At 40.5% G+C, this 12541-nt stretch overlaps 1 protein-coding gene across 1 annotated transcript in view; it reads right to left on the reverse strand.

Annotated features, from left to right (window-relative positions):
- LOC149063619 (uncharacterized) overlaps nucleotides 1-12541 on the reverse strand; it is a 70972-nt gene that overhangs the window by 11229 nt on the left and 47202 nt on the right. Inside the window, exon 4 of the mRNA XM_089255832.1 lies at nucleotides 3653-4843. Within this exon, the coding sequence (XP_089111958.1) occupies nucleotides 3653-4843 (1191 nt within the window). The remainder of the gene's footprint in view (nucleotides 1-3652; nucleotides 4844-12541) is intronic.

Raw genomic sequence — 12541 nt, forward strand, 5'->3', positions numbered from 1 at the left:
GAGTGAAACCGGCCTGCCCCTCACACTATGTAGCTCATTGTATCACTAACTTACTGGGTCGTTCTCTTTGTCACTCACTCACTGGGTCGTTCTCTTTGTCACTCTTTCACTGGATCGTTTTCTCTGTCACTCACTCACTGGGTCGTTCTCTTTGTCACTCTTTCACTGGGTCGTTTTCTCTGTCACTCACTCACACAATGTCACTCCATCACTCTCACAGTAGGTCGGTGACTCACTTGATCTCCAAGTCACTCATTTACTCAATAAAACACTCACTTACTTAGTAGGTCGTTCACTTACTTCCTAGGTCGCGCACTAACTCACTAGTTTGTTCACTTTGCCATTCATTCACTAGGTCACTCATTCTATCATCAATTCACTAGGTTGTTCACAACAGAGTGAGCAACCTAGTGTTACGTACTCAATCACCAGGTCGCTCACTCTGTCACTTGCCCACTCACTACACTAACGAACCTTTCTCTCACTCACTAACTAATGTGTCCATTACTGACTGACTCACTCACTCGGTCATTCCTCGCTAACTTACTGACTCACCGACTCGTCTCGAACTGTTGTTGGTGAATTGTTAGTCGGTGAATTTTCCTACCGGGGAATTGTATGGTGGTGAAACTATCCTAGACCCACGCCTGTCTGGTCCTGCATCGTAAATAATCGGTCGCGATTCTATAAGCGAGGTGAACTGCAGGCCCGTTGCCAGAAATTTCGTCGGAGGGGGAACCACTTGCATTTCGGGGGTGTGTGACCAAACTAGTCGAACGAACAATAGATTTGCCATCTTTCCCCCCTTTTTTCAGTCATTTTCTCACATTTCGGGGAGGGGGGAGGTACGGAGGGGGGAGGCCACAATTTTTCCTTTTGAATTTTTTTTCGAAACTTCCATTAAAAAAGAAATTATATGACGGTCGATATATTTATACTGCTCATTTTGGTTCCAACAGCCAACGGTTCTCTTACGAGTTGAATGGTATTACTATCCCAGATGCAACTAGGGTCACCGATTTGGGAATTCCCATTGATGAGCGGCTTAGGTTTTCTGAACATTGTTCAGCGTTGGTCAAAAAATCGAATACAATGCTCGGTTTCATTTTCAAAAAAGGTCTCCTAAAGTCATTCATCCGCTTTTCCGAGGCTTAGTCCTTCCTGGACTGGAGTATGCCGTAAGGTTTTGAAGACCATACCTACAGAGGGACATAGAATTGGTTGAAGGGGGGTGCAGAGAAGAGCTACGCGTGCCCTTGTCGGCACGCAAGGCTTCAGCTGTGAAGAGAGACTCGATTTCTTGAGTGTTTACATTGGAGGCAGCGCCGCCCTTATGAGACAAGGGGCCCGGTGAGAAAATAATTTCGGGGGCACCTTAGCCCCGATTTTAGTGGTGGTTGGGGGGAATCGCCATCCGAAGATTGATGTATTATCAATGAATATACGGGAATGTTCAAAAATATCTACTCATCAATGAAAACTCAGAATTAATGAGAGGAAAAAAAATTCGAGAATCTCTCGATGTAAACTCGAAATTGATGAGAGAAAGAAATCACAGAACAATTCAGAATTACAATGAGACAAAAATCTCATAATTGATGAAAATTCAGAATTAATGAGAGAAAAGAAATGGAATTGGGAATATATTTGATACGTAACACACATGCATAATTTTTTTTTCTTCTATTACCGCAACTGCGGGTCCTCACAAAGCGCGGGACCCGGTGTGACCGCACCTGTCGCAAACCTCTGCGGCTCTGATTGGAGGAACGCAGGTGACGTGGGGGATAGATAGGATGGACCATGAATTATTAATAAGCCGTCAATCGACTGCTCTTACAAGGGGACACCAGTATCGGTTGGCAAGGGGCAATTCTTGGTTATGGTGTCGCAGGGAATTTTTCTCTAATAGGGGTTTTAATAAATGGAACAGCTTACCCACGGAGGTAGTAAATTGTAACACAATTGACACGTTTAAAAAGAAATACGATAAACATGTTGGGGTAAATCGAGAAGCTATATATCCATACTTAGAATCAGACAGTCATAAGTATTCTTTATGAGTACTGTATATAATATTTCGTCATGTATACACAGTGTTTGTAATTGCATTTTTAATTGGGTTGCTGTATTTTAGAAATATAGGACATCTATATTTGTAATGAGCATCTTTTTCTCAGCCACCTCGTTGGGCATTTTGCCTGTTGTGGCGTTGCATTTGCATTAGATACATTATAAGGAATTTAGCGCATCGTGAATGGTTACATCAGAGTGATGAACTGAATTTTTACGAGCAGTTATTTTATTAATATATGATACAAATACAACGCCACAACAGGCAAAATGCTGAGAAAAAGATGCCTATAAAAATATGGATGTCATATATTTAAAAAATACAGCAACCCTATTAAAAATGCAATTAACCAAAAATTTTTAAACAATATATACACATGATAAAATATTATACAACGCCCATAAAGAATACTTATGGTTGTCTTATTCTAAGTATGGAAAGAGCTTCTCGATTTACCCCAACATGTTTATCGTATTTATTTTTAAACGTGTCAATTGTGTTACAATTTACTACCTCCGGGGGTAAGCTATTCCATTTATTAAGAACCCTATTGGAGAAAAATTCCCTGCGACACCATAACCTTGCATTGTCCCTCACCAATCGATACTGGTGTCCCCTTGTAAGAGCAGTCGATTGGCGGTGTAATAAATGTTCATGGTCCATCCTATCCATCCCATTAAAAATTTTGAATATTTCGATCATATCTTCCTCGACACCTGCGTTCATCCAATGTAAACATATTCAAAAAATGAAGTCTCTCTTCATAACTCAAGCTCTGTGTGCCAATAAGGAAACGCGTACTCTTCCCTGCCCCCCTTCAACCAAGTCAATGTCCCTCTGTAGGTATGATCTCCAAAACCTTACACCATACTTCAGTCCAGGACGAAATAAACCTCGGAAAAGCGGAAGGACTTTAGGAGAACACGAAGAGATCTTTTTGAAAATGAGACCAAGCATTTTATTCGATTTTTTGACCACCGCTGAACAATGTTCAGAAAACCTAAGCCGCTCGTCGATGAGAATTCCCAAACCGGTGACCCTATTTGCATATGGGATAGTAATACCATGAGCTTGTAAGGAGCTATTCAAGTATTACGTAAGCAGATTTTTAGCCATTTTTGACCCCCCCCCCGTCAGCAAAATCTCGTCAGCAGCTTAGAATATTTCATATCTTCAAAAAGGGGTGGTTGATGACGTAAGCAACCTTCAAACCCCCCCTCCCCCCTTGTCATCAAAAGTCAGCAAATCCGAAGCCCCCCCTCCTGATGCTGACGTAATACTTGAATGACCCCTAAGTGAAACGTGGGTTGTTGGAACCAAAATGAGCAGTGTGAATATCGACCGTCATATGATTTCTTTTTTAATCGAAATTTCGAAAGAAATTCAAAAGGAATGTGGTCGCCAATTAAAAACCTAAAATTGGCCAAACCGCTAATTACAATTTTCCGCTCTGTTGACGTCGGAAAAGAAGTCACCAAGGCCGTAGGGAGGGGCAAAGAACTTGGGGGTCTGTCCCCCCTTAAAATGGAAAGATACTTCACGGGCATGTACATTTTTGTCCAGCGCTGGAGTAAATACCTGCTCAGGTGCCGTTGGCTTCTGTTGTTGATGTTGCGGTGCCGGACGAGGATTCGGATGAGGCACTCTTTCCTGCGATGCACTGGTGTCTGAAAGTGGCTGGGCCCTAATGACATGTGGTCCACCGCTCTCCAAAGAGCTTTCGGGAAGCTTGGCGTAGAACACTGCGTAAGGTCTTCTTGCCGAAACCTCTTTGATGACCATGCGCTTTCTGCGTAATTTCGGTTCACCGTCTACGATCGTCGTCCTCTCGGATATAATGGACGACACTGCGAGTTTGGATTTGGGTTTTCTTCCATAGGAACTGTAGTCCTCTGGTTTTCTTGCCTCTGTTAGGTTCTTGTTGTACACTTCCAGTAGGTACAGAATTTTGTCTGCGAGGGATTTCTGTTCGCTTTGCGGTAGGAACGATACGTCCCTGAGAAAAGGGACGCGTCCCGTCGAGTTGTGGCCCGGTGAGACCTTTTTCGAGTTTGATGACTTCAACACAGGTGATATTGATTTCAGAAACTGCACTTTACTCTTAGGGGTTGGTGGTGGTGAAGCTGAGGATAAGTCTTCTCTTACTAAGTGTCTGCGCGTCCCACGACTGAAATTCGAGGGAGACTTTTCGTGGTTCTTGACATCTTCTCGGTTGGCGATTTCGACACTTTTTGGGTCGAGTGAACTTCCGTGGTCGTCCGAGTGACTTTTGACAGTCTCACTTTCCACACTGGATTTCGCAGGAGAAAAATTTCTGAACGATATCTTCTCCTGTCTCGAGACTTGGCTCGGGGTCAACGGAGTCGTCGGAACTCTCGTTATCCCTGTCGAGTCGTTGGGTCGCGAGAGAACCTGCGGTAGTTTGAAGTCAGTAGGTTGAAGTCCGAAGGATATTTCTGTCGGGTCCCGGTTACGATCTTCATCGTCGAGTTCTTCGGCGAGCTGGAGGAAGATCTCGTTCGCTCCGCACTGTTTCGACACGACGTCACGGAACTTACATATCCTGTGTAGGTGTCCGACGGGAGATGACCTCGGGCACAGAATAGTCACTCTGGAACCGTCCTCGTGGCAGTAGTGGAAAACTTCGCACTCGAATCGAGGGTCGGCATAGTACCCCGGAGTGCGACGTTTACACTTGAACTTCACCAATGGAAGCACATCTTGCAGTGATTCGTATTTGTTTGCTGTCTTGTCTTTGGCTTCTGTGACCTTTGAAAAAAAAAAAAAATCACAATTATTCTTTATATTTTCATAATTTATATACACATTTGTTTGTTAGTTTTACAAAAGCTACTCAGTGGTTTTGTACTATATATTATAAAAGATCAGACCAGGTCAGAATTGAATGTTTCCGTCACTGCCTTGCCTTTGCTGGTTGTCTGACTTACCGATCGCCAGGGGTGGTATGCGAACGGGAAAGACAAGTTTGTGCGCATGTGCGTGAGTTGTGCAGTGTATGTATGTGCAGAGAATGAAAAGAGCCAGGAGAGGATTGTTTATAAATGTTTGCAAAATGTACTTTACGTTATAAAATAGTCTAAAATGAATGGTCGGAAATACGTAGAAAAAATATATATATATATACTAGCTGTAATACCCGGCGCTGCCCGGGTTTTCTTCAGTAAGGCTTTTCGGATCACGTGATATCTCCCTCTTCCTTTGAGGGACATACATACCGTGTCCACGTTAATCAATATGGCGACTTCCTGCATGACTCAAGAAATGAACAAATCTAGATTAAAAGAAAAGTAGAAATGAATATATTTGTTTTCCTTTTTTTAAGGGGCGCTAGGTATTTCGATACCCCCCCCCCTCTCCTCACATTGAACTTCAAGTTATCGAGATCTGTCTGTTTCAGCTTCCAAAAATGCTTTGTTAAAACTGTGGAATTTCTTCGATGTACTTTACGGGCCCATAATTAATTTTAAAACAACCTAAACTATACGAATTTATACAGTTGAATATTAAAAGACAATACAGACCAGACACATTTTCATTTTCGAGCTTGAGAAGATGTAAATAAAAAGTTGAAATCAATGTTATTGCATGAATGTCAAACTCAAAAGTAGGTCCGGCTAATTACTTCATATTTAATCTCTTGGGCTTCGTATCTCTAAGCGAACTCAATATTTAAAAAATCGAGAGCTCAATACAATTTTTAAAATTATTGATGTATCAGCAATCTTCACCAACTTCTGCAAACAAAGTACACGATGGTAATATTCGGCTAATTTTCTGTATTTTCCTTTTTCGAAAGGAATCAATGGATGATGATGAGCGCGTGGTTTATACAGGAAACCCCCGATTTCCGCATTTCTACAGTAAAATCGGCAATTTTAACACTGATTTCTATGGGGATCATCCTTTGCTTGACCCTCAAAGTGATGCTGATGATGAGACTTACGTCTATTCAAAAAGCCTCGTTACTGATGATATGGAAAACAACAGTGTCACTCTAACAGTTACGGTTACAGTGAGAAAATTTCGAAAATATCAAATGGCAACACCAAGTTTTTTGTATTGGAATTGGAATCTCCATTGTGAAAAACCCTAAATAGCGTTCGAACGGCAACTGTAGCATGAAAATCACCGGCGGTAGATAGGCTAAAAGTGAGGACAACCAATAAGGACAGAGAAGCAGCATAAAATAAAGCATTTGATTGTGTTTCACAAATTTTCCACATGACCTTGTGGAGGACTAATCAGGCTTGGATCTCAGCCGAATGAAACGAACATTAATGCTCTGGTGCACGGCAAAGTCCTTTTTCCTTGCCTAGCTCCGGGGATTTTCGTGATACAGGTGCCATTCCAACGCTATTTAGTGTTTTTCAGTATGGAGATCGCATTCCAATACAAAAAACTTGGTGTTGCCATTTGATATTTTCGAAATTTTCTCACAGTAACCGTAACTGTTAGAGTGACACTGTTGTTTTCCATATCATTCTTGAGCGCGTACATCAAAATACCTTATGCCAAAATTTCATTCAGTTTCTGTGAATGGTATGATAGTTAGGGGCCCATATGTCGGGATAGTTTTTTTATAATCACCCCGTATACCATTTGTAGTGTATTTTCAAAAGCCTCCTCCCTAAATGACGGGCCTGGTATGTATGTATGCGTTTAAATATGCATTTGAAACATTTCAGCAATCTTCACCAACTGCTGCAAACTAGGTACATGATGGTAATATTCGGCTAACTGTCTGTATTTTACTTTTTCGAAAGGAAATTAGAGGATTGTGCGCATGTTTAGTGCAGCTAGCTATACAAAGGGCGTCACATAAATTCGTAAACAGTTAAAAATTCATAAGAATTGAAGGAATCTGCATATTTGAATGCGGTTTGCGAATTGGTATTCTCACGGGGGGGGGGGGGGGATTTTTGGTACACGAAAACAAAAAATCGTTCAAATTTTTGACGATAGAAGGAGCTGCACGTAAAGCGAAACACTGCAAATATTCAAAAATCAAAGTCCTATGAAATGCAGGGCTCACGATTAATAGCTCATTTCTGACTGGCGCTAACATGTGGTTTTCGCAAACAGCGCATTCGAACTTCAAAATCCCTTCAATTTTTTATGAATTCTTAAACGACGAATATATGGGACACCTTGTAAATGCGCACCTAATTTATTTTAGGTGAAGGGTGAATAGTTTGGTGCCGGATATTTACAGAGTATCACTAAAATATTCTAGTTGTTATTATTGCCTAGTTTTTTTCAGATTTTATTATTTTCCACAGATTTCGATTCCTGATTCACTGCTGCACCTTTTTTTTTGTCCCATTGCCCCCAACGCAACCTATCCCATAGGATCCTATGTTTACCGTAGTTTCTACCGCCCCCCCCCCTGTAACATAAAGCCACAATTAACGCCCACGTTGGGAATCACTGGTGTATAGTGATGGGCACTGAATGGGATGTGAGAGTGGAGCGGGCCAGGCCCGGGAATATGGGTTGAGGGGGGGGCTTAGTGCCGAGCCACTTTTGTGGTGACCGGGATGCGAGTGTTGCCAAAGTTTCCTCTCAGTAAAAACCTCCCAAGCGGTAGGCCTAGGCTGTTGTCGGCACTAATAGTAGCAGCATTTAGAAAGATCTAAGTTTCTGAGAGAAAAGGAAAATATATAAAAGTCCAATTATATCATCAATGAACAACAAATACGCATTTAAATAGATCGATCAAACGAATGCCCAACCAAAATAGAGATGCCATTTTTCTAGTTCACAGCCCGCTCTACATTCCGTAGATCGTCTCTCCGGGGTCATTGATGGACCATTTGATATTTCAATGAATGAGGGCAACGCCAAAAAACAACAAAATGGCTATTAACACTTTTTCTTCTTCTTTTTCAAAAAAAAAAAAAAAGACAAAACACAGAACTGGGTCGTTATTATGTCATTTTCTAGTGTCCGAGAGTGAGTTTGGAATCACTGTGGAATATTCGTTACCAGAGGGCAAGTAGCTGTCATCCCGAGTTAACGGCTCCACCTAATAGCCATGTACATGATACATGGAAAGTGTAATTGCTTTTCTTTTTTTTTTACCCTCTCCAAAACAAACAGCAAGAAAAGAAAGCAGCTCATCAACCAAGTGAAAATGAACTGGCAACCGTGTGTCGACGAGGTGCTCTCATTTTCAAGGTGGAGGCAGATCTTTAACAGGTTCGATCATTAGAAGGTGAAGCAGAAAAACAACAGACGCTTCTGTATTATTTGCACACCTTTATCGATTGACGACGCTTTCTTTGGATGACCTAAATCGAATTTCGTAGACTGATGAGTCTCGAGTCTAATGAGGTGGATTTCGAGTGAGAATCATTCATGGTTAGTGAATAGCTAAGTTAACTTGTTTGAGACTGATTCAATTAGTTTTTAAGGACTTTTTCAGATGAGCTGAAGTTGTCTGGATCGGCAGGAAGGTTGACATAACTATTCGGAATACGCCAATTCGAATTTTAAACTGTAAAGGTACCGTTCTAGTAAAGGACTACTACTATACTAAATTACGCACGCACCTTGCCCATATTCCTCTGTGGATATCAGTTTTGAGAATGAAAGCATCACCAGTCTGGCATTAACAAAAAACAAAAAGACTGGATATCTTATAAAGCAAATAATGTTGCTTTATAAGAGATCGTAGTTAACGTAGTAAACGTAGCTTAAAGCAAGCTACGTTTTTCCGAGAACGTAGGGGCGGTAGAATTTTCTCTCTCCTCTGAATTCATCTTTGGAACAGCCAGCTGTTGAAAATATTCAGTACCAATATTTCTCGAAACGTGACTTCTGAAATGAAAACATGAATTTCGGTACTCGTAGTTACCCATATGCATTTCAAACTATCTAATGCGTAAACCGCTTTAAATAGTTCAATCTCGTGTACTTTCCACTGGTATAAACATTTAGTAACTGCTAGCACTATGTAACTGCATTTATTAAATTTCTAGCCTTCGGGAGAGAAACTAATCATATCGTGTCTTTACATCCGAAATCACAACTAATCGTATCACCAATGCAGAAATTGCAACCAAAAATTTCATTTAACTTTCGTTATTTCTCGAGTGTTGTTTGAAATTCACATCCGTAATCTGCAACGAAAACATCTGTTTTGAGCTGCTACATACGAGTCACAAACGAGGAGATTCCCTTACGATTTATGTTTTCAAAATTAATCTCGTGAAACCTAGTAAATATTTTATTAATATCAAGCGTGTGAATCATGTTGCAATTTTTTTCCTTCCATGACATCTATACTTGTTACGGGCATCTTTTTCTCAGCCACCTCGTTGGGCATTTTGCCTGTTGTGGCGTTGTATTTGTATTTGTATAACACTATATGCATAATTCGTAGCTGCACACATGGTTCATTGGTGGCGGTGTGCTGACAATATGCTTATGTAATAATATGCTGACAATATGCTAATGTAATAATATGCTGACAATAATGCTGACAATATGCTGACAATAATGCTGACAATATGCTGACAATATGCTGACAATATGCTAATACAATAATATGCTGACAATGTGCTAATGTAATATGCTGGCAATATGCTAATGTAATATGCTGACAATATGGCAATGTAATAATATGCTGACAATATGCTAATGTAATAATATGCTGACAATAATGCTGACAATATGCTGACAATAATGCTGACAATATGCTGACAATAATGCTGACAATATGCTGACAATAATGCTGACAATATGCTAATACAATAATATGCTGACAATATGCTGACAATAATGCTGACAATATGCTAATACAATAATATGCTGACAATATGCTGACAATAATGCTGACAATATGCTAATACAATAATATGCTGACAATATGCTGACAATATGCTAATACAATAATATGCTGACAATATGCTAATGTAATATGCTGACAATATGCTAATGTAATATGTTGACAATATGCTAATGGAATATGCTGACAATATGGTAATGTATAAGTAATAATATGCTGACAATATGGTAATGTAATAATATGCTGACAATATGGTAATGTAATAATATGCTGACAATATGGTAATGTATAAGTAATAATATGCTGACAATATGTTAATGTATTGTAAGTCCGAGGAGCACCAAATTGCTGCTCGCGAGGAGATGTTAATGGTGCTCCCTGGGTAGGATGTTTATATATCATGTGTTTTTTACATTGAGAAAATAAATGCTCCCTCCGGAGAACATCCGTATGGCGAATCATATTCGCCGAGCCTGGGTAAGTTATTCATATTCCTCTGTGGAACTTCTAACGAGGTGGTATATGCTGGAATGTGTGTGTACGTGTTGTGAATCTAACATGAAGTTTGTTTTTGTGTGGTGATTGTAATGTGTAGTGTGCTGCCATCTGCCACCAGTTTCTTGAAATATGAGTGAAGTGTAATGTTTAAATAATTGTATCGTTGTAGTCCTGTTGGTCTCTATGGCGAGACTTTTCAACGGGCAGATTGGCTCGCATTCGCACCTCAGAGTTGGGAACCCCGGAAAACCAACTTCAGCCGATCACCACCGTGGCGACTGAGGGGGGGGGGTGGGAACCCGGGTCCGCGCGATGTGAGTTCATCTCTATGACGACTCGCCCACCACTCCAGTCCAGGATTGTATATTAAGGGGCTGTTTCGCGCTGAAGTTGGTACCAGATTACGTTATATGCGCCCGAGTGGCGTTGGGGTAAGATGCTCGTCTACCACCGTGAGGGTTACTGTCATGGTCCCGGGTTCAAACCCGAGAGAAGATATAGATAAGATATTTTCCCCTAACGAACTTGAGGCGACCACCGATAGACAGCGCTTTCACATTTCCAACCCATCTCATTCATGGCAGTAAATTTCAATACAGCCATACGGCCAGAGTTGGTGTTTGGCGAAGTAGCTTACGTTATGCGTAACGTCATTGTCCAGACAGAACCGAGTGCAGTCGACACCACCTCTAGAAGAAGGCCATTTCTCCTATTGCCATTGGATATACTGCAAAAAAAGGTAAAGATATTGCAGGCGTCGGCCTACTATATCCAATGGGAATATTTGAAATGGCCTTCTTCGGTGACGTCGCGAGCTTCGTGCGAAGGCCTTCTTTTATATGCAGTGTTGGTGCACTGCGCCTGCTTTGTTACCTTATTAGTTGCGATTGTTGTATTGCCCATTTTACTGAATTATTTCAGAAATTATCTTTTCGATTATTGTATACATTTATTGGCTCTCTTCGTTCAACCATTTGGACATTTGAAATAAAAAGATACACGTTTTCTTATGATGAAACTTATACTGAGAATATTATATCTCGGAGAATAATATCTCGGATCCATTTCAGTTGAATCACGTCCGTCCACTATTATTGGGTTGATTGAAAGCCAACTCCAGACGGATAATTTCAATTATCTTCTGAATTTTCTAATAATTTTCGATTATCTTTTCGCTTTCATTTAAATTAGGTGCAACTTTTAGAAGTCTTGGACTTCGTTATTACCACAATAACCGCGACCTAAATACATGGGAAGCCAGTGTCGTCGGAGCCGGGTGTGCTGTGGGTACTCGAGCACTCACGGTCTGAACACCCGCTGAATTGATTCAGAAATCTAAATTTCCTGTGTAAAGATCAAGACGAGCACCTACACAAGTTCCATACACTTCCGAAGCCCCGTGGGAAGCAAATATTAAAAAAAAAAAAATCCTAATATAAAATGTCTGAAGTTATTATCATTTTGAAGGCTTATATCAAAAGACATTACAACTCATCGACTATTGCTTAGATTGAATCCATTTCTTAGCTTGTATATTGTAATAAAGATGAAAAAATACTACATCTGCGTATCTGTGATACTTAAGCAACACCATGAACGATAAATTTCTCACTTAATTGATCAGTGAAATAAACAACTAAAATGTAAAATAACCGATATTAATGAAGAACATTTTGTATAATGCTTACGTCGCGTCGTCTGCTAAAAAAAGTAACAGAGCCGTGGCGTCACACAGCAGCTCCGACACCAAGTCCACTGAGCCAAGGCGGCAAGTGTGAATTCGAAGGGTCAGCATAGTCATTCGGCTTATTCTCATGAACTGAACAGTTTCCCTAAATTTAAGTTTCATTACATTTTATTATTTATAATGCGCGCAAAAAAGGTCTTAATGCAACACAGATCTATAATACCGGTAGAGCCTGGGCTCTTGGCGAAATTCCAGAGGGTCCGTGAGCTTTGCACGAGAAAAACAATTGGCTTATTGTTTTTACATTGCCTTATACCAAATACGGTATTATTTTGCAAACTGTTACGTTGCCTTGATTTTTTTGGCACAGTTTGAGGTCCGTGGCCTTCATTTTCATGGCACAGGGGGAGTTAGTTAGTGGACTTCATTTTATCAATACACGAAATCAGTAGACTCCAATTTATTGCCACGG

The sequence above is a fragment of the Pholcus phalangioides genome, unplaced genomic scaffold (assembly GCF_987345545.1).
Source record: "Pholcus phalangioides strain wild (caught in Gottingen) unplaced genomic scaffold, Ppha-v1.0 ptg000172l_1, whole genome shotgun sequence".
In the NCBI taxonomy this organism is placed as follows: Eukaryota; Metazoa; Arthropoda; class Arachnida; order Araneae; family Pholcidae; genus Pholcus; species Pholcus phalangioides.